Source organism: Salvelinus alpinus, chromosome 2 (assembly GCF_045679555.1).
Source record: "Salvelinus alpinus chromosome 2, SLU_Salpinus.1, whole genome shotgun sequence".
Lineage (NCBI taxonomy): Eukaryota > Metazoa > Chordata > Actinopteri > Salmoniformes > Salmonidae > Salvelinus > Salvelinus alpinus.
Genome location: NC_092087.1, coordinates 111043014 through 111065945, shown reverse-complemented (window position 1 = coordinate 111065945; position 22932 = coordinate 111043014). Strand labels below are relative to the sequence as shown.

The window sequence follows — 22932 nt, the reverse complement described above, 5'->3', positions numbered from 1 at the left end:
TGTACTTGTAAGTCGCTCTGGATAAGAGCGTCTGCTAAATGACTTAAATGTAATGTAAATGTGATTGATAGTTGGTATTCAGCAATCATAAAGCCTTATTTACTTTAATGAACTACTAAAATAGTGATTTTATCAGACAGCATAGACATCAGCTCTACATTTCATTGACTGACTGAGCCATTCATCCTTCCATCCCTCCTCAGCCTTCCTCTCCTCTGAAGACCCAGTGAGGGTGGAGCTCAGTCAGAGAGCTGTTGAGGGACTGGTTAGGAAGAACACTTCTACAGCCAGAGAGGTGAGAGGTCACACGTGGTTTAGATGGTAAATATTTTTGTCCCCTTAGCGGTTCATCACGTCAGCAAAAGGGAATATGTTCCATCATCTATGTTTATTTACATTAGTGCAAATTGTCCACTGATATTGGTGTAATTTCTCACCCCTTTTGGCTGTATGAAAGTTATTTTCCCCTCAGACACACACATTTGTTCTTTGATATTATGAAGGTAATTTGTATCAAATGTACTTTTCCCCACTCATTCACCCCACCTCTTTACTTTGCTTATTTATATTCAGTGGCCTGACTGCGTCCAGACTGTCAAAGGCCCATCCTGGTAGATCTGAACCGAATTCAGCTTGGAGTGATCGGATGACAGAAGTCACATTTAGGTGCCAGGTGTAACTGAGGCCATAGATGCTCCATATCCATTACTTTGAATGTTTTATATAATATGATTAAATGTGTTTCTTTCTGTGTTGCAGGGGCAGTCAAGAAATGGAACAGCAAGGCCACAGAACATGACATAAGCAGAGCTGTGAGAGACCACCTCAAGCCCCTGGTAGAGCCGGGAGTCGTGTTTACCACTCCACCACACCTTCAGCAGGCTGGAAAAGTGGGATTGATACTGTTTTTCATACTAAGATGGAGGGTCTGTTGATTGGTCAGTCATTGGGTTCATTTGTTGAAATCAAATCAAGCTTTAATTATACAGCACATTTCAGACATGGATGCAACACAACGGCTTCACAGGAAAAAACAATGAAAATATACAGAAATATTTAGTACACAACATAAGACTAACAACTGAAAGACTAATGAACATTCTAAGGAAATGCCATTGATTAAAATATTAATTGGATGCAATATCCAACCCAACCCAAAATATAAGCTTGTTTTTTTAGGAGGGGTTCTGAAAGACACTATGGGGGTGTCCTCTGAAAATTGACAAGTAACAACAACTGGGACCTAAAAGACACCAACCATGAGACCCACTAAATCTGCCCAAGAAGAAGCAAACAAAAGAAAAACCCACACCAAACTTAAAGACAGGAAGCAAACCAAAAAGGTGGAGCAACTAAAGGTGTTGACTCTCCACATCTATCAAGACAACTGGAGCACTGGGCCAGACACTCTTAAATAGAACCTGGACCAGCTCAGGTGAAACACCTTCCCACTAACGAGATGGACAAGCCAGCACAGGTGTAACACATACTGACTAACGAGGTGACACCAATCAGTGCGTCCTACGTGCTAACAAGCTATACGTGCTAACGAGCTATACGTGCTAAAGTCCAACCTCAAAACATAAATGAAAAAACCAAAAGCTTAAGAGAATGCTCACCACCAACAGAAAACAACTTCCATGTCACATTATAATCAACTACAATGCTTCACCATCACCAATATAAACATGGTGTCTGTCTAACAACAACTAAAAACAATATTTATTTTTCCCACAGAGAAACCTAAAACTCACTAACTTCTAGAACTCTCGTCCCCTTGAAACGAGCCCAAACAAAACTCGTCTCCAATACGGAAAAACAGTCAAAATAAATTGTGATCCATGGCAACGCACTGGCTAAACGCAAAACATTTTGACTGCCCACCCTTGAGACAATCAGCAACCAGGTTGTTCTCACCACAGACATGTCTGATTTCAAGAGGAAACTCCTGCAATATCTGTAGTAACTTTCCACCTCACTGCAGAGCTTCTCTCTCTTTTCATTGTTCACTAGATAGGCATGTTGTTGGATCTGGGCCCAGTCCCCAATGTCATGCTCTCGTACATTTGGTTTGGCACATGTGAGAATTAACCTTGATATTCTAAAAGCACAATGTCAATATAATTGTTAGTTGGTTGCATAAATAATTACCATTACCAAATGTTACATGAAATGTAAATATGAAATATTTGGTTGCACAGTTTCTAGGTGGGATAGCCCAATGTCAAAACACATTTTTAACATGTTCAAATCAATAACCAAACAGTTTGGGATAAATTGAAAACCTAACATGTGGTATATACACAAACATCGGCCACAATAATAATATTTTTTAAAACAAGCTCCTTATAAACTGCACAAGCACCAGAAACGCTGTTGTTTTGACAAGTAGAAATAAATCACTGATATCGATTAGGGGGGACATCAGGTTGTAGGTGCTGTTGAAACTAACACAACTAAAAAAACACATGGAAATGGGAGATATCTTTCACCTCACTGGTTAGAGGACAACCTGCAGAAAACAGTCAGCTACATTTTGGAGTGATGTATTTAAATTTAGGGGTCACTAAACAAAGGAAAAAACCCTTATTTGTCATCACTCATCGATATCATGTCAAAATTATTTGTGTGACAGAAGGGAGATGAGGTTACGCGTCCTGTTAAAACTAACAGCTCAAAAACCACACAGAATATGGGAATAATGTGTACATCCCTGATTAGAGGACAATTTGTAGAAAATAGATCGCTACATTTTGAAGTGTTGCATATCGATTCAAGTGGGTCACCAACGTGGTAAGTGTAACACAGCTCCTTTTGTGTTAGTCACTTTTTGTTAAATCACATAAATAGTACTCTTCCAATTCAGAGCCTGGATTTTCCCCCTGAGGCTAATATCCATATCATGTTGAAATCAATTGAACAGGGGGCAAACATTTAGGGTTCTACATTGTGACATCATTTAAATACTCCTACTACAATGTTACATCATTCCACATTGTGACATTAATTCATTGATATCATGAAACAACTCCATGTATTTTCTGATGTTTAATCAGAGATCTTTTATCAGTGTACCTCTTCCCACATTGATCACAGCTATGAGGTTTCTCTCCCGTGTGTATTCTCTGGTGTACAGTCAGAGAGCTAGATGTAGTAAAACTCTTCCCACATTGACCACAGGTATAAGGTTTATCTCCTGTGTGTGTTCTCTGGTGTACAGTCAGAATGCTAGATGTAGTAAAACTCTTCCCACATTGACCACAGGTATAAGATTTATCTCCTGTGTGTATTCTCTGGTGTGATGTCAGCTGGCCAGATCGACCAAAACTCTTTCCACATTGACCACAGCTATAAGATTTATCTCCTGTGTGTATTCTCTGGTGTGATGACAGCTGGCCAGATCGACCAAAACTCTTTCCACATTGATCACAGCTATAAGGTTTCTCTCCTGTATGTATTCTCTGGTGTAGAGTCAGAGTGCTAGATACAGCAAAGCTCTTCCCACATTGATCACAGCTATAAGGTTTCTCTCCTGTGTGTGTTCTCTGGTGTAGAGTCAGTTGGGCAGATGTAGTAAAACTCTTCCCACATTGATCACAGCTATAAGATTTCTCTCCTGTGTGTGTTCTCTGGTGTGACATCAAGCTGCTAAGGTGAATAAAACTCTTCCCACATTCATTACAGCTATATGGTTTCTCTCCTGTGTGTGTTCTCTGGTGTGATATCAGGTTGCTTAGCTGAGTAAAACTCTTACCACATTGAGTACAGCTATAAGATTTCTCTCCTGTGTGTATTCTCTGGTGTAGAGTCAGAGTGCTCGATTGACCAAAACTCTTCCCACATTGACCACAGCTATATGGTTTCTCTCCTGTGTGTGTTCTCTGGTGTGATATCAGGTTGCTTAGCTGAGTAAAACTCTTACCACATTGAGTACAGCTAAACGGTTTCTCCCCTGTGTGTGTTCTCTGGTGTATCTTCAGATTGCCAGATGTAACAAAACTCTTCCCACATTGATCACAGCTACAAGGTTTCTCTCCTGTGTGTATTCTCTGGTGTAGAGTCAGAGTGCTAGATACAGCAAAGCTCTTCCCACATTGATCACAGCTATAAGGTTTCTCTCCTGTGTGTGTTCTCTGGTGTAGAGTCAGTTGGGCAGATGTAGTAAAACTCTTCCCACATTGATCACAGCTATAAGGTTTCTCTCCTGTGTGTGTTCTCTGGTGTAGAGTCAGTTGGGCAGATGTAGTAAAACTCTTCCCACATTGACCACAGCTATAAGATTTCTCTCCTGTGTGTATTCTCTGGTGTAGAGTCAGAGTGCTAGATTGACCAAAACTCTTCCCACATTGACCACAGCTATAAGGTTTCTCTCCTGTGTGTATTCTCTGGTGTAGAGTCAGAGTGCTAGATTGACCAAAACTCTTCCCACATTGAGTACAGCTATAAGATTTCTCTCCTGTGTGTGTTCTCTGGTGTGACATCAAGCTGCTTAGGTGAATAAAACTCTTCCCACATTCATTACAGCTATAAGGTTTCTCTACTGTGTGGATTTTCTGATGAATTTTAATGCCTGCTGAGGAGGTGAATCTCTTCCCACAGTCAGAGCAGCAGTGAGGTTTCTTCCCTGTGGATCTCTGCTGGTGTTTCTTGAGGTGTTCTGATGTGGAGAAACTCTTCTCTGCCTTGTCAGCATCATGAGGTTGTTGAGGCTCCCCAGAGGACCCACGGTAGTCCTGTCTCTCTCCTGTGTGAACAACAAAGTCAGACAGATGGTTAAAGGCCCACAACAGCGGAAATCCACTGTAAAAAGTGATGCCAACAGCGTAGCCATGATGTTGTACAACAATTGACGTCTGTAATGAATGTAATGATTATTTGAAATTTGTCTTAAAATGAGCAAGAACAGTCATATATTGTCTTGTTTTCTCTGGTGTAGAGTCAGTTGGGCAGATGTAATAAAACTCTTCCCACATTGACCACAGCTATAAGATTTCTCTCCTGTGTGTATTCTCTGGTGTAGAGTCAGAGTGCTAGGTATGCCTTATGATTAACGAGAAGTGGTGTGATCATCATAACAACACACAGGAACTCAAGTCATTCTGTTCACCTGATCTAGAAATCCTCACAATCAAATGTCGACCGCATTATCTACCAAGGGAATTCTCTTCAATCATAATCACAGCCGTATATATTCCCCCCCAAGCAGACACATCGATGGCCCTGAACGAACTTTATCTGACTCTTTGTAAACTGGAAACCACACACCCTGAGGCTGCATTCATCGTAGCTGGGGATTTTAACAAGGCTAATCTAAAAACAAAACTCCCTAAATTCTATCAGCATATCGATTGTGCTACCAGGGCTGGAAAAGCACTAGACCATTGTTATACTAATTTCCGCGACGCTTATAAGGCCCTCCCCCGCCCCCCTTTCGGAAAAGCTGACCACGACTCCATTTTGTTGATTCCAGCCTACAAACAGAAACTCAAACAACAAGCTCCCGCGCTCAGGTCTGTTCAACGCTGGTCCGACCAATCTGAATCCACGCTTCAAGACTGCTTCGATCACGCGGATTGGAATATGTTCCGCATCGCGTCCAACAACAATATTGACGAATATGCTGATTCGGTGAGCGAGTTCATTAGGAAGTGCATTGACGATGTCGTACCCACAGCAACGATAAAAACATTCCCAAACCAGAAACCGTGGATTGACGGCAGCATTCGCGTGAAACTGAAAGCGCGAACCACTGCTTTTAACCAGGGCAAGGTGACCGGAAGCATGACCGAATACAAACAGTGTAGCTATTCTCTCCGCAAGGCAATCAAACAGGCTAAGTCTCAGTACAGAGACAAAATCGAGTCGCAATTCAACAGCTCAGACACAAGAGGTATGTGGCAGGGTCTACAGTCAATCACGGATTACAAAAAGAAAACCAGCCCCGTCGCGGACCAGGATGTCTTGCTCCCAGACAGGCTAAACAACTTTTTTGCCCGCTTTGAGGACAATAGAGGACAACTGACACGGCCCCCTACCAAAACCTGCGGGCTCTCCTTCACCGCAGCCGAGGTGAGTAAAACATTTAAACGTGTTAACCCTCGCAAGGCTGCAGGCCCAGACGGCATTCCCAGCCGCGTCCTCAGAGCATGCGCAGACCAGCTGGCTGGTGTGTTTACGGACATATTCAATCAATCCTTATCCCAGTCTGCTGTTCCCACATGCTTCAAGAGGGCCACCATTGTTCCTGTTCCCAAGAAAGCTAAGGTAACTGAGCTAAACGACTACCGCCCCGTAGCACTCACTTCCGTCATCATGAAGTGCTTTGAGAGACTAGTCAAGGACCATATCACCTCCACCCTACCGGACACCCTAGACCCACTCCAATTTGCTTACCGACCCAATAGGTCCACAGACGACGCAATCGCAACCACACTGCACACTGCCCTAACCCATCTGGACAAGAGGAATACCCATGTGAGAATGCTGTTCATCGATTACAGCTCAGCATTTAACACCATAGTACCCTCCAAACTCGTCATCAAGCTCGAGACCCTGGGTCTCGACCCCGCCCTGTGCAACTGGGTCCTGGACTTCCTGACGGGCCGCCCCCAGGTGGTGAGGGTAGGTAACAACATCTCCACCCCGCTGATCCTCAACACTGGGGCCCCACAAGGGTGCGTTCTGAGCCCTCTCCTGTACTCCCTGTTCACCCACGACTGCGTGGCCATGCACGCCTCCAACTCAATCATCAAGTTTGCGGATGACACTACAGTGGTAGGCTTGATTACCAACAACGACGAGACGGCCTACAGGGAGGAGGTGAGGGCCCTCGGAGTGTGGTGTCAGGAAAATAACCTCACACTCAACGTCAACAAAACAAAGGAGATGATTGTGGACTTCAGGAAACAGCAGAGGGAGCACCCCCCTATCCACATCGACGGGTCAGTAGTGGAGAAGGTGGAAAGTTTTAAGTTCCTCGGTGTACACATCACGGACAAACTGAATTGGTCCACCCACACAGACAGCGTTGTGAAGAAGGCGCAGCAGCGCCTCTTCAACCTCAGGAGGCTGAAGAAATTCGGCTTGTCACCAAAAACACTCACAAACTTCTACAGATGCACAATCGAGAGCATCCTGTCGGGCTGTATCACCGCCTGGTACGGCAACTGCTCCGCCCACAACCGTAAGGCTCTCCAGAGGGTAGTGAGGTCTGCAGAACGCATCACCAGGGGCAAACTACCTGCCCTCCAGGACACCTACACCACCCGATGTCACAGGAAGGCCATAAAGATCATCAAGGACAACAACCACCCAAGCCACTGCCTGTTCACCCCGCTATCATCCAGAAGGCGAGGTCAGTACAGGTGCATCAAAGCAGGGACCGAGAGACTGAAAAACAGCTTCTATCTCAAGGCCATCAGACTGTTAAACAGCCACCACTAACATTTAGCGGCCGCTGCCAACATACTGACTCAACTCCAGCCACTTTAAAAATGGGAATTGATGGAAATTATGTAAAAATGTACCACTAGCCACTTTAAACAATGCCACTTAATATAATGTTTACATACCCTACATTACCCATCTCATATGTATATACTGTACTCTATATCATCTACTGCATCTTGCCATCTTTATGTAATACATGTACCACTAGCCACTTTAAACTATGCCACTTTATGTTTACATACCCTACAGTACTCATCTCATATGTATATACCGTACTCTATACCATCTACTGCATCTTGCCATGCCGTTCTGTACCACCACTCATTCATATATCTTTATGTACATATTCTTTATCCCTTTACACTTGTGTGTGTGTATAAGGTAGTAGTTGTGGAATTGTTAGGTTAGATTACTTGTTGGTTATTACTGCATTGTCGGAACTAGAAGCACAAGCATTTCGCTACACTCGCATTAACATCTGCTAACCATGTGTATGTGACTAATAAAATTTGATTTGATTTGTGTAGTGAATTCAGGGGGTAGCCCTGAGCTGGACTCAAACCTGGGTCCAGCGACTGTCAAGCCAACACCTTAAAACTGTTTTGCCAAGATGTCTGAACTTCTTGACGAGGTCGCTAGGTGTTGGATTACGGTTGATACAATAGCTTTCTCTATGAATTTGAGAGTGGTTACATTTCTCCAGACCCCATCCCAGCCCCCATCCCTCAGCTGTTTACCAAACCAAGTCTCTTGGCAGCCATTTTGTTGCTGTTTAAATACTAGGTTGTCCCTTTAAAAAAGCCACACAAGAATCAATCAACCAATAACAAAGCTGTAATTCCACCACTATTTTGCTAATAAGATGATGATGGGGCTGGAGAAATTTAACTACTCTCAAATTCATAGACAGACCTATGGATGCAAGGACTGACCATCCATGATATCAACATTATAGTTTTAACCATGTTGAGGCTTTACAGTGTTGATTTACATTGTTTCTATACATTGGAGTACAAAATCTTATTATGGGTTCTGATGGGGTACAACAGGTGAACTAAGCTCATGAGGCATGTGTTATATTCTTCAAGAATCAATGGCTATAAATAAATAATTTAAAAGTCAAAATATGGATGTAGCAATTGCAGATTTCCCCTTTACCACCACACATCCTTCCAGTTCTCTGCTGCCAGTGACAGGAGCGAATTTCAAAAATCGCTGAAGCTGGAGACTTATCTCCCTCACCAACTTTAAACATCAGCTATCTGAGCAGCTAACCGATCGCTGCAGCTGTACATAGTCCATCTGTAAATAGCCCACCCAGTCCACCTACCTCATCCCCAAACTGTTTTTATTTATTTTTCTGCTCTTTTGCACACCAGTATCTCTACTTGCACATCATCATCTGCTCATTTATCACTCCAGTGTTAATCTGCTAAATTGTAATTCTTCGCTACTATCGACTATTCATTGCCTACCTCATGCCTTTTGCACACACTATATATAGACTTTCTTTTTTTCTACTGTGTCATTAACTTGCTTATTGTGTTATTGGCTTGTTTATTGTTTATTCCATGTGTAACTCTGTGTTGTTGTCGGTGTCACACTGCTTTGCTTTATCTTGGCCAGGTCGCAGTTGTAAATGAGAACGTGTTCTCAACTGGCCTACCTGGTTAAACTATCATTATGACATCATGGCCTACCTGGTTAAACTATCATTATGACATCATGGCCACCTGGTTAAACTATCATTATGACATCACGGTCACCTGGTTAAACTATCATTATGACATCATGGTCACCTGGTTAAACTATCATTATGACATCATGGTCACCTGGTTAAACTATCATTATGACATCATGGCCACCTGGTTAAATAAAGGTTAAATAAAAAAAACATCAGTTCAACAACTGCAGAGTTTGTGTCTCTGTTTTTAAGACAGTACTTACTAGTGTTAATCAGGGAACGGTCTCTCAAAAACATCTTATGGCTAAGATCATCCTTAGAACCACTGGATGCCTTAAGATGCGTTTGGGAAACCGGGCCCAGATATCCAGTTTCCTCCTCCTCCTTTTTCGATGTGACAGTCATCTCCCTCATCCTCCTCCTTCACTCCAAAAACTGCACCCTCCTCTTTCTCTTCCTCCTCTTCTTTTACTGTAACATCCTCTTCCTCTTTCAATCTGAACGCGTCTTCCTCTTCTTTCACTGAAACGTCTTTCTCTTCTTCTTTCACTGTAACAGCCTCACACCTCTAATTCTTGTTTTACTGTGATATCCTTCTCTTCCTCCTCCTCTTTCACCAGAGCTCCTTTCTCCGTCCAGCAGTCCTCCTCTTCATTAACAAGAGAGTAGCTTAGTGACCTCATGGTTGGAGATGTTAGCTAGCTAGGCTAATGCTAACTTAACCAGCCCGCTAGATGAATAAAAACAATACCGTAAATATGAAAATTATGAAATTAAAAAGGATAACTAACTAGACGACAGAAGTGGGTTTAAAATACATTGGCTAATATACACTAAAGCGTCTAAAGAGCTTTATTGGTTCGTCTATTTTGTCTAGCAAGCTACCGAGGCGTCTGACGAACTGTTGCTGCTGCTGAAAGAAGCGTTCCGTCCACTAGATTATACGTCACAGTAGCAGCATTGCCTTAAAGTCCCAGACCGCCATCAGCTGACTGGAGTGGGTAACGCAGTTGAGTAAAATGTAAATAAAATTTTCAGACAAAAGGTAGGTAGGAATCAGGAACATAGCTAGTCCTAAAATATTAATTACCCCCCCCCCCTAAATAATTCAATATCAGTCAATATATTTTTTCTGTGATTTCTTATTTTCGTCAACCGTTCCATCGCATGATAAACTTTTTACAGGGCCGGCACTAGGACCGGGGGAGGCTGCTGCTGCGCTAGTGACTGTTAGACTTTCTTCAGCATCGATGGCGGACAGAAATACTAGGAGAGAGGGGAACCCTACACAGAACTGAATTGAATCAAAGATGGCGGACAGAAATACTAGGAGAGAGGGGTACCCCTACACAGAACTGAACTGAATCAAAGATGGCGGACAGAAATACTAGGAGAGAGGGGAACCCCTACACAGAACTGAATCAAAGATGAACTGTAGGACGGAAGCAACTGTAAGGGATTATAACGTCATAACTAATCATGCAAAAAACATGTACAGTTGTCAGGAATGTTAGTTCATGTAGAGACAAACGATTATGCATTTTTTTTTACATAAAATTTATTTACGAAAATCGCGATTTAGTCAGCTAGCTGACTAGCTAACATTAGCCAGTTAGCCAGCTAGCTTTATGGGTGTTGTGACATGAGTATGACATTGTAATTCTGGTTGTTTTAGGGTCTCCTGAAACAACCAGCAAACCAGGCTTTCGATTTGTGTAACAGTGGATGTAAAGAATCTAGCAAGCTGAAGAATTTACAGCAAATTGAATGTACAATTTTGTAAGCTTGCCTTGCTGATATTTGCCATGCAGATAGATGAAATAACGTAGCTAGCTATGTTCTTGCTTATTGTGCAGTGGATGATTAAAATCCCTCTATGCCTCATGGATGTGTAGCTAGCTATCTAGCCGATCTGTGTATGGACCCAAACGTTTGGTATACATATTAGTTCAGAACCTAGCTATGAACCTCAGCTATCATAGCCAGTTGTATCAACTTCAAAACAGCCTGAATGACATTAATGAAGCCTATGGATTGAGTAGAATATAATATCATGTTGTGCCAAGGATGCAAGTCGTATATACATGTAGTTATTACCATGCATGAGATCCCCACATTGTAGCCTGTACATTTAATATATTCACTGATCATGTACTCTACCTTGGCAAATAAAGGTGCAGTTTAGGTATGAATGTCTTTGAGATTATTTTTCAGTCATATCCAATACCAGGAGTATCAAATTCCAGTATTTGAATGACGCTGTGTCTGCATGTATGTATTACAATTATACACTTCAACAGTGTTTACCAATCTTGGTCCTGGGACATCAATGGTTACACATTGTAACTAATAGACTAGAAACAGGATTTAACTAGTTAATTCATATATACAGAAACATAATGTTAAAAAACAGAACACTACACTTCCTATGCATCATGTAAATACTCCAACACCGGTTCATCTCAACATCTAATGCCCTTCATCTGCATTGATCTGATAAACACAGGATAGGTGGAGTATTTCATCACATTACACTTCATTTCAACCAGTAGAGAATGTGAAACGCTTTATTGAAAAGCTCATTATCCAAGTGTTATAAATACAAGTTCAATCTGTCCTTCAATGCACATCTGTTGTGCATTATAAAAACAGAGGAAGAAAGAGGAGGTGGAGAGAGAGGTGTAAAAGACAGAAAGGGAAAGAGGTAAGCACATAGGAGCAGGGAAGGCAGCACATGATTAATGAATCACAGTGCTACATAAATATTCTCTCAGTTCATCACAATTACATAATAGTGTCTCTAGTCGGCCCAAAGGTTATCTTAAAAGAGGGTGAGGTGGTGATGATGGGACTGGGGGTTGGCATCCTCTCACATCAAAACATATCTGCAGATGAGAGACAGATGGAGAGAGAGAGCATGTTTAAGCCTTGTGTTTTTATTTTTTATTCTAACATTGTTAGTCATCAATCAGGAGGTGAAATGCAAAACTGACCTTGGATCATTAACTCTGGGACTACTGCATCTCTGTCTGTATTTCAATGTAAAGCATCTCTTTAATAATACTTCCTGTATAATATAAACTGACCTGGGATCATTAACTCTGGGACTACTGCATCTCTCTGTATTTCAATGTAAAGCATCTCTTTAATAATACTTCCTGTATAATATAAACTGACCTGGGATCATTAACTCTGGGACTACTGCATCTCTATCTGTATTTCAATGTAAAGCATCTCTTTAATAATACTTCCTGTATAATATAAACTGACCTGGGATCATTAACTCTGGGACTACTGCATCTCTGTCTGTATTTCAATGTAAAGCATCTCTTTAATAATACTTCCTGTTGACCTGACCAAGTGACCTCTCACCTCTGATCATGCTGTGCCCTCGATGTAGCCAGTTCAGATGCAGGAGGGGTTCACCGACACAGCTGATATAACCTAGAGGATTTAGGGAGAAGGGGAGAGAGGGATGAAGTGAAGGAGAGAGACTGTTATTGAGAAAATAAGGTAGTTAAAGTGACAGTGTTCAACAGGAATCTGTGTGTGGCCTCACCTGGTGTCCACACCACACTAAGTGGCTGCAGAGTACTTTATGCTGAAAAACATGAACGGACACACAAGGACAAACAATATAGCGTAGTTATAGAAATAATGAAGTGTCTTACTATTCTCCATGGTTGGCCCTCTTGCCTATTCTTTGAAGGTGGAAGGAGCCACAGTTATACACCTGAGCCTGCTTACTGCACAACACAATCCATCAATCAGATTGATACATGAGTGTGTAGGTGTGGGTTATAGGGTGTCTAATTGTTCTACATTTCTTCAATATGGGTGATTTAAAACAGCCTGTTTTGTTTTTGCACAGACATCACACCCTTACCTAAACAGCACCCTCACCTGAGAAGTAGAAATCAAAGGGAGAGAAACTGTGAATTGAATATCTGCAGTTGACATAGCTAAGTAAATGGAAGAATACTCTTATTGCAATGTGAATGGCTCTTAAAAGAGCCTTTGGTTGTGCATAGTGTAGTCTATGGTGTTGCCAGGGAACAGCACCCTCTTAAAAGAGCCTTTGGTTGTGCATAGTGTAGTCTATGGTGTTGCCAGGGAACAGCACCCTCTTAAAAGAGCCTTTGGTTGTGCATAGTGTAGTCTATGGTGTTGCCAGGGAACAGCACCCTCTTTGAAGAAGTAGGAGGTGAAGATCTCCTGCACAAGGATTGCCTCTCTTGCTGTCTTGTTGGACACCATCCTTGAAACATCCTGCAGAGCAGCAGACTCCTCCTCTGGGACACGGCGGCGAGCTGCAGATCCCCTCCTGGTCCTCGTGTCCATCCTCATGAAGTTACGCAGGACACAGGTAGCCTTCACACACCTGAATTCCTCCAGGAGGCAGTCCCAGATGACCCTGGTCACCCAACCTTGCAGTGCCCTACACGTTAACTGTAGGCAATCGTTTTGAAGGAATCTCCAGTTTCAAGGTATCAGTAGGAATATGGAAGACAATGTCATTATTAGACTTTTACATCACCAGGTCATTGTGGATTACCAAAGTATAATATCCCTGATAACAAATCATGATAACATTGGATTGATAGATGCATGGGCACACATATGTGCATGTGTAGCATGTGACAATAACAGGATCATATCAAGGACGGCATCACAAATGAATACATAAATACCACTTGAAGCGTGATGATGAGTTGATAATTTGAATCAGCTGTGCAGTGCTGAGGCAAAAATAACAATGTGCCTCTTTGAGTCCCCAGGACTGAGAACCACTGCTCTTCATTGGGACCTCTTCATATGTAGACTGGCTTTCATAGCGCTCTTTATCTGAGGACAGAAAACCTCACAAGAAACACACTTCATTATAGTCAAATTACACCACACTGAATATTATGTTACTATTATCTCCGTCTTCACTTCTAGGGACAGGAACAACACAAAAGTACCTGCCCTATCCAGAATAGCCTCCTCTCTCACTGACAGTTGGGGCTGCTATCCTTTCACCCTCCATGGCTGTTAGCTAGCTACCTACAAATGCGTTTGGAGTTTGTTTTTTACAGTGATAAATAGATAGCTAGCTAATATGAAGTTAGGTAGCTGTTGGTATTTCATTCACTTGTCTATCGATACAGCATTAGCTAACCAACTAGCTAGCTCATTTAGCAGGTCATTTGAGTTAGCCTGCACTGTAGCTAGTTAGCTAATAATACATCGTTGTTTTTACATTTTCAAAATCTATTTCAAAATCTATTTCCTTACTTGAATAGGTTCTCCCAGCCATGTGGACAACTGGAAACAGGGCAGCAAAGTTTGTCCCCAGAGCGTTTTAGAGGATATTACTATTGAACTATGAACCCATTTAATAACCAGACCTTCATACAAACTTGCTCTGCTGAATTCTTGACGGAGTCACAACGGGCGGCCTAAGCGGCATCTAGTCCATCTGCTGACTGGACGCAGTTGAGGAAAATGAACATTTTACTTTCAGACAAAAAGTTAAAGGGTCACAACACAGTGTGGTTAAAGACTTAGTAACTGAGTTGTAGCCACGATCAGGTTACCTATAAGTACAAACAGTTATGTTTTTTGTTTTAAATGTACAAAATTAAAATTAAAATTTACATTTTAAATGTTTTCTTTACTCAAGTATTAGATTAGATGCTATTAGATTGAGAGGTGAGGCTAGGGACTTCCCAAGGATGTATCTCTACCTGAAAATACATGATCTAAGTGATTGATAGTTGGTATTCAGCAGTCAGAAAGCCTTATTAACTTTAATGAACTACCAAAATAGTGATTTTGTCAGACAGCAGCTCTACACTTTATTGACTGACTGATCCATTCATCCTTCCATCCCTCCTCAACCTTCCTCTCCTCTGAAGACCCAGTGAGGGTGGAGCTCAGTCAGAGAGCTGTTGAGGGATTGGTTAGGAAGAACACTTCTACAGAGAGGTGAGAGGTCACACATGGTTTAGATGGTAAATATTTATGTCCCCTTAGTGGTTCATCACGTCAGCAAAAGGGAATATGTTACATCATCCATGTTTATTTACATTAGTGCAAATTGTCCACTGATATTGGTGTAATTTCTCACCCCTTTTGGCTGTATGAAAGGTAATTTCCCCTCAGGCATATGCATTTGTTCTTTGATATTATGAAGGTAATTTGTGTCAAATGTACTTTCCCCACTCATTCACCCCATCTCTTTACATTGCTGATGCATATTCAGTGGCCTGACTGCATCCAGACTATGTCAAAGGCCCATCCTGGTATATCTGATCCTAATGCAGCTTGGAGTGATCAGATGACAGAAGTCACATTTAGGTGCCAGGTGTAACTGAGGCCATAGATGCTCCATATCCATTACTTTGAGTGTTTTATATAATATGACTAAATATGTTTCTTTCTGTGTTGCAGGGGCAGTCAAGAAATGGAACGGCAAGGCCACAGAACATGACATAAGCAGAGCTGTGGGAGACCACCTCAAGCCCCTGGTAGAGCCGGGGGTGGTGTTTACCACTCCACCACGCCTTCAGCAGGCTGGAAAAGTGGGATTGATACTGTTTTTCATACTAAGATGGACCAAGAGTCTGTTGATTGGTCAGTCATTGGGTTCATTTGTTGAAATCAAATCAAGCTTTATTTATACAGCACATTTCAGACATGGATGCAACACAATGGCTTCACAGGAGAAAACAATGAAAATAAACAGAAATATTTAGTACACAAAAATAACAGGATAAAAAAAACAGAAGATTAACAACTGAAAGACCAATGAGCATTCTAAGGAAATGCCATTGATTAAAACACTAATTGGATGCAATATCCAACCCAAAATATAAGCTTGTTTTTTAGGAGGGGTTCTCAAAGACACTATGGGGGTGTCGACTGAAAGTTGACTAGTAACAACAACTGGGACCTAAAAGACACCACCCATGAGACCCACTAAATCTGCCCAAGAAGAGGCAAACAACAGAAAAACCCACAACAAACTTAAAGACAGGAAGCAAACCAAAAAGGTGGAGCAACTAAAGGTGTTGACTCTCCACATCTTTTAAGACAACTGGAGCACTGGGCCAGACACTCTTAAATAGAACCTGGACCAGCTCAGGTGAAACACCTTCCCACTAACGAGATGGACAAGCCAGCACAGGTGTAACACATACTGACTAACGAGGTGACACCAATCAGTGCGTCCTACGTGCTAACGAGCTATACGTGAGTAACGAGCTATACGTGCTAAAGTCCAACCTCAAAACATAAATGGAAAAACCAAAGACTAACTAACACTCTAAGAGTTTGCTCACCAACAACAGAAAACAACTTTCATTTCACATTATAATCAACTACAATGCGTCACCGTCACCAATATAAACATGGTGTCTGTCTACTGGCAAACAATTAAAAACAATATTTATTTTTTATTATTCCCACAAAGATTTTTCTTTCTATAGCTTCTAGAACTCTCGTCTTCCTAAAACCCACTAGCTTCTAGAACTCACTAGCTTCTAGAACTCTGGTCCCCTTGGAACGAGCCCAAACAAAACTAATCTCCAATACGGAAAAACGTGCAGTAAAAATAAACTGTGATCCATGGAAACGCACTGGCTAAACGCAAAACACAAAACATTTTGACTGCCCCCCTTGAGACAATCAGCAACCAGGTTGTTCTCACCACGGACATGTATGATTTCAAGAGGAAACTCCTGCAATATCCGTAGTAACTTTCCACCTCACTGTGGAGCTTCTCTCTCTTCTCAGGGTTCACTAGATAGGCATGTTGTTGGATCGGGCCCCAGTCCCCAATGTCATGCTCTAGTACATTTGGTTTGGCACATGTGAGAATTAACCCTGATATTCTAAAAACAGGGCAACAATGTCAATATAAGTGTACCCAAAAAACCGTCAGTTGGTTGCATGAATAATTTTCATTACTAAATGTTACATGATATGTAAATATGAAATATTTGGTTGCATAGTATTATTTTCAACAGCTTTTCAATTACATTTTGCTAGGTGGGATAGCCCCAATATCAAAACACAGTTTTAACGTGTCCAAATCAATAATCAATATGCAGAAACAGTTTGGGATAAATTGAAAACCTAACATGTGGTATATACACAAACATCTGCCACAATAATTGTCTTTTTTAAAACAAGCTCCTTATAAACTGCACAAGCACCAAAAACACTGTTGTTTTGACAAGTAGCAATAAATCACTGATATCAATCAGGGGGGAAATCAGGTTGTAGGTGCTGTTGAAACTAACAACAAAAGAAAAACATGGAAATGGGAGATATATTTTAGCTCACTGGTTAGAGGACATCCTGCAGAAGACAGTCAGCTACATATTGGAGTGATGCATTTAAATTTAGGGGTCGCTAAACAAAGGAACACAACACTTATTTGTCATAACTCATCGATATTATGTTGAAATCAGTTGATTCTGGGAATAATGTGTACATCACTGGTTAGAGGACAACTCTTTTTGTGTTAGTCACTTTGTGTTAAATCACATAAATAGTACTCTTTCAATTCAGAGCCTGGATTTCCCCCAATGAGCCTAATATCCATATCATGTTGAAACCAATTGATAAGGGGGCAAACGTTTAGGGTTCTACATTGTGACATTCCTGACTGAATTACTGCAGAGTACAATATTAATATACTATATATTAAAACAATTCTACATTGAGATCATTAAAATAACTCCTTCACGTACATATTTTGTCACACTGAACACAGCTATAAGGTTTCTCACCTATGTGTGATCATCTAGTGTACAGTCAGATTGCTATATGCAGTAAAACAACTTCCCACATTGACCATAGCTATACAGTTTCTCTGATATGTGTGATCACTGATGTAACGTTAGCTTATCAGATGTAGTAAACTCTTCCCACATTGGTCACAGCTATAGAGATTTCTCTCCTGTGTGTGTTCTCTGGTGTCGATGTCAGATCTCCAGATTGACTAAAACTCTTCCCACATTGACCACAGCTATAAGGTTTATCTCCTGTGTGTATTCTCTGGTGCACTGTCAGACAGCCAGATCTAGTAAAACTCTTCCCACATTGACCACAGCTATAAGGTTTCTCTCCTGTGTGTATTCTCTGGTGCACTGTCAGACAGCCAGATCTAGTAAAACTCTTCCCACATTGATCACAGCTATATGGTTTCTCTCCTGTGTGTGTTCTCTGGTGCACAGTCAGCTCTCCAGATTGACTAAAACTCTTCCCACATTGATCACAGCTATAAGGTTTATCTCCTGTGTGTATTCTCTGGTGTAAAGTCAGACAGTCAGATCTAGTAAAACTCTTCCCACATCGACCACAGCTATAAGGTTTCTCTCCTGTGTGGATTCTCTGATGAATTTTAATGCCTGCTGAGGAGGTGAATCTCTTCCCACAGTCAGAGCAGTGAGGTTTCTTCCCTGTGGATCTCTGCTGGTGTTTCTTGAGGTGTTCTGATGTGGAGAGACTCTTCTCTGCCTCGTACAGCATCATGAGGTTGTTGAGGCTCCCCAGAGGACCCACGGTAGTCCCGTCTCTCTCCTGTGTGAACAACAAAGTCAGACATATGGTTAAAGGCCCACAACAGCGGAAATCCACTGTAAAAAGTGATGCCAACAGCGTAACCATGAAGTTGTACAACAATTGACGTCTGTAATGAATGTAATGATTATTTGACATTTGTCTTAAAATGAGCAAGAACAGTCATATTTTGTCTTGTTTTCACATTAGTAGTAACATCTAATGCTTGTAGACTTGAAATAAGTTATTCATGTTGTTGAAACTCCTAAGCAGTGTGCCAGACGACTTTTGGTCTCCAATATAGGCCCCTTTCTGTGTTTAATACAATTGCGGCACGAGGGCGATGGACAAATGCAATTTGGTTGTAGAAACTCCTCCCTGCTAATGAGGAAACCGCTAGTCATGGATGTAGTATATCTGCTAACGAGGAAACCACTAGTTATGGATGTAGTATATCTGGTAATGAGGAAACCACTAGTTATGGATGTAGTATATCTGGTAATGAGGAAACCACTAGTTATGGATGTAATATATCTGGTAATGAGGAAACCACTAGTTATGGATGTAGTATATCTGGTAATGAGGAAACCACTAGTTATGGATGTAGTATATCTGCTAATGAGGAAACCACTAGTTATGGATGTAGTATATCTGCTAATGAGGAAACCACTAGTTATGGACGTAGTATATCTGCCAGGAGCAAAAATGGTGAGCAAAGATTTTAGTTTTTCACAATGTACTCTGAATGTGAAAAGGGAAAAACTCAGGGGAGTAAACTCCATGTCCAGGTTGCTTATGAGTGCATTTCACACTACTTTGGATTATAATTGTAAGGCTCGTTTGAATGTCCTGCTTTATATAATGTTTGTGTGATCATCGCAAATCAACCGCTTTGTACTTAAAAAACACTTCAAGCAGTAAAATGCTTTTTGGCTTTTCCATCAGCCTGACAATGAGGGTTTGTACACTGTTTGCCAAATTGGCCCATAACTTCACCTAACAACAACATAGACCTACTGTAGGACCCATAACTTCACCTAAGAACAAATATAGGAAAATAGATGTGTGTGTTGTTCAATAGTATATCCATCAAGGAACAGTTCTCTACACATTATGAGCAAAGTATCTCTGTGTGCAAAAAGACTAACGAGACCCTACAGTAAATCAAGCAGACAATAACATTATAGACATCAATTTGTTAGGGATGTTGGATCCAACGTGGAGCACGGCATAACGGTCTTTACCAGAGTAATGAATGAAGAAGCACTTTGGTTGTTGTTGCATGTCGTGATGTTTGTCATGTAACTGGCATTCAGAAAATGATTTCCTGGATCAGCTGATGATAGTTGAACATGTGACTAACTAAACAGCTACAGTATTAAGAATGATGTGTAATTATTGAAGAACCGTGTTAATGACAGTATTCATTTGGGTGTTGTCAATAAAGTTACGATTATTCTTTTATTTTACCTTTATTATTTATTTATCATTATTTACCATAATGATAGTTTAACCAGGTCGGCCAGTTGAGAACAAGTTCTCATTTACAACTGCCACCTGGCCAAGATAAAGCAAAGCAGTGCGACAAAAACAACACCACCGAGTTACACGTGGGATAAACAAACGTACAGTCAATAACACAATAGAAAAATCTATATACAGTGTGTGCAAATGGAGTACGGAGGTAAGGTAATAAATAGGCCATAGTAGCAAATTAATTACAATTTAACAAATTAACACTGGAGTGGTAGATGTGTAGATGATGATGTGCAAGTAGAAATACTGGTGTGCAAAAGAGCAAAAAAAGTAAATAAAAACATGGGGATGAGGTAGGCAGTTGGATGGGCTATTTACAGATGGGCTGTGTACAGAGTCTAGTTACAGTAGGTTGTATCTCTCTAGGTCATGCCAGTAGGCTACAGTAGGTTGTATCTCTCTAGGTCATGCCAGTAGGTTACAGTAGGTTGTATCTCTCTAGGTCATCCAGTAGGCTACAGTAGGTTGTAACTCTCTAGGTCATGCCAGTAGGTTACAGTAGGTAACAAGTTCTAAGTTCTATGAAAAGCCAACTGAATATTATTCATGATTATTATTTGACCATGCTTGTCACTTATGAACATTTTTGAACATCTTGGCATAGTTCTGTTATAATCTCCACCCGGCACAGCCAGAAGAGGACTGGCCACCCCTCATAGCCTGGTTCCTCTCTAGGTTTCTTCCTAGGTTTTGGCCTTTCTAGGGAGTTTTTCCTAGCCACCGTGCTTCTACACCTGCATTCTAGCTGTTTGGGGTTTTAGGCTGGGTCTCTGTACAGCACTTCGAGATATTAGCTGATGTACGAAGGGCTATATAAAATAAACTTGATTGATTGAGTAGGTTGTAACTCTCTAGGTCATGCCAGTAGGTTCCAGTAGGTTGTATCTCTCTAGGTCATGCCAGTAGGCTACATAGTAGGTTGTATCTCTCTAGGTCATGCCAGTAGGTTACAGTAGATTGTAACTCTCTAGGTCATGCCAGTAGGTTACAGTAGGTTTTTATGTCTCTAGGTCATGCCAGTAGGCTACAGTAGGTTGTATCTCTCTGGGTCATGCCAGTAGGTTACAGTAGGTTGTAACTCTCTAGGTCATGCCAGTAGGATACAGTAGGTTGTATCTCTCTAGGTCATGCCAGTAGGTTACAGTAGGTTGTATCTCTCTAGGTCATGCCAGTAGGTTACAGTAGGTTGTAACTCTCTAGGTCATGCCAGTAGGTTACAGTAGGTTTTTATGTCTCTAGGTCATGCCAGTAGGCTACAGTAGGTTGTATCTCTGGGTCATGCCAGTAGGTTACAGTAGGTTGTAACTCTCTAGGTCATGCCAGTAGGATACAGTAGGTTGTATCTCTCTAGGTCATGCCAGTAGGTTACAGTAGGTTGTATCTCTCTAGGTCATGCCAGTAGGTTACAGTAGGTTGTAACTCTCTAGGTCATGCCAGTAGGCTACAGTAGGTTGTAACTCTCTAGGTCATGCCAGTAGGCTACAGTAGGTTGTAACTCTCTAGGTCATGCCAGTAGGTTACAGTAGGTTGTATCTCTCTAGGTCATGCCAGTAGGATACAGTAGGTTGTATCCAAGTGGAAACAATTATCAACCCAATGTGGAAAGTGTCGAATTTGGTCAACAACAAAATGAAAGGCTTATTTGCTACGTGAGGTTTACATGATCTAACAGAAGTTTCGTAATGCTTAAGTTATTATGTGGACACGTGACATACCGACAACTTTGATAAAAACACTATAGGAGTTGTCTCCAGATCGCTATGCATATTCATGCTAGTAGCTTAGCATCTCTCTCCATTGAATACAGGCGGTTGACGACAACAACCCTCATAGAATATAAACAATAGTTTACAATAGTAAGATGAATCCACCAATCCAAAGAAAGGATAGGCAGGAACTGGTGTGCAAAAGAGCAAAAAAAAATGTAATAAAAACATGGGGATGAGGTAACCATTGGATGAGCTATTTACAGATGGGCTGTGTACAGCTGCAGCGATCGGTAAGCTGCTCAGATAGCTGATGCTTAAAGTTAGTGAGGGAGATATAAGTCTCCAACTTCAACGATTTTTGAAATTCGTTCCAGTCATTGGCAGCAGAGAACTGGAAGGAAATGCGGCCAAAGTAGGTGTTGGCTTTGGGGATGACCAGTGAGATATACCTCCTGCAGCACGTGCTATGGGTGGGTGTTGCTATGGTGACCAGTGAGATATACCTCCTGGAGCGCGTGCTACGGGTGGGTGTTGCTATGGTGACCAGTGAGCTGAGTGAAGGCGGCCTAGCAAAGACTTATAGATGACCTGGAGCCAGGTGGTTTAGCGATGAATATGTAGCGAGGACCAGCCAACGAGAGCATACAGGTCGCAGTGGTGGATGGTATATGGGGCTTTAGTGACAAAACGGATGGCACTGTGATAGACTGCATCCGGTTTGCTGAGTAGAGTGTTTGAGGCTATTTTGAAAATGATATCGCCGAAGTAAAGGATCGGTAGAATAGTCCGTTTTAAGAGGGTATGTTTGGCAGGGTGAGTGAAGGAGGCTTTGTTGCGAAATTGGAAGCCGATTCTAGATTTAATTTTGGATTGGAGATGCTTAATGTGAGTCTGGAAGGAGAGTTTACAGTCTAGCCAGACACCTAGGTATTTATAGTTGTCCACATATTCTAAGTCAGAACCGTCCAGAGTAGTGATGCTGGACGGGTGGGTGCGGGCAGC

General features: G+C 41.6%; 2 protein-coding genes and 1 long non-coding RNA gene across 3 annotated transcripts in view; 1 reads left to right on the top strand and 2 right to left on the bottom strand.

Moving 5' to 3' along the window:
- The window catches only part of LOC139548984 (zinc finger protein 180-like), a 347214-nt gene that overhangs the window by 93381 nt on the left and 230901 nt on the right, over nt 1–22932 (top strand). The window lies entirely within an intron of this gene.
- Nucleotides 954–9816, bottom strand: LOC139542202 (zinc finger protein 271-like). The gene is made up of 2 exons (XM_071347351.1): nt 9698–9816; nt 954–4800 (listed from the first exon to the last, which is right to left on the bottom strand). Exons 1-2 carry the CDS (start codon nt 9814–9816, stop codon nt 3018–3020), a joined length of 1902 nt encoding a protein of 633 aa, XP_071203452.1. The 3' UTR covers nt 954–3017.
- Nucleotides 11393–13620, bottom strand: LOC139550501 (uncharacterized). The gene is made up of 2 exons (XR_011670056.1): nt 12506–13620; nt 11393–12018 (listed from the first exon to the last, which is right to left on the bottom strand). It is a non-coding gene; the product is annotated as an uncharacterized lncRNA (long non-coding RNA).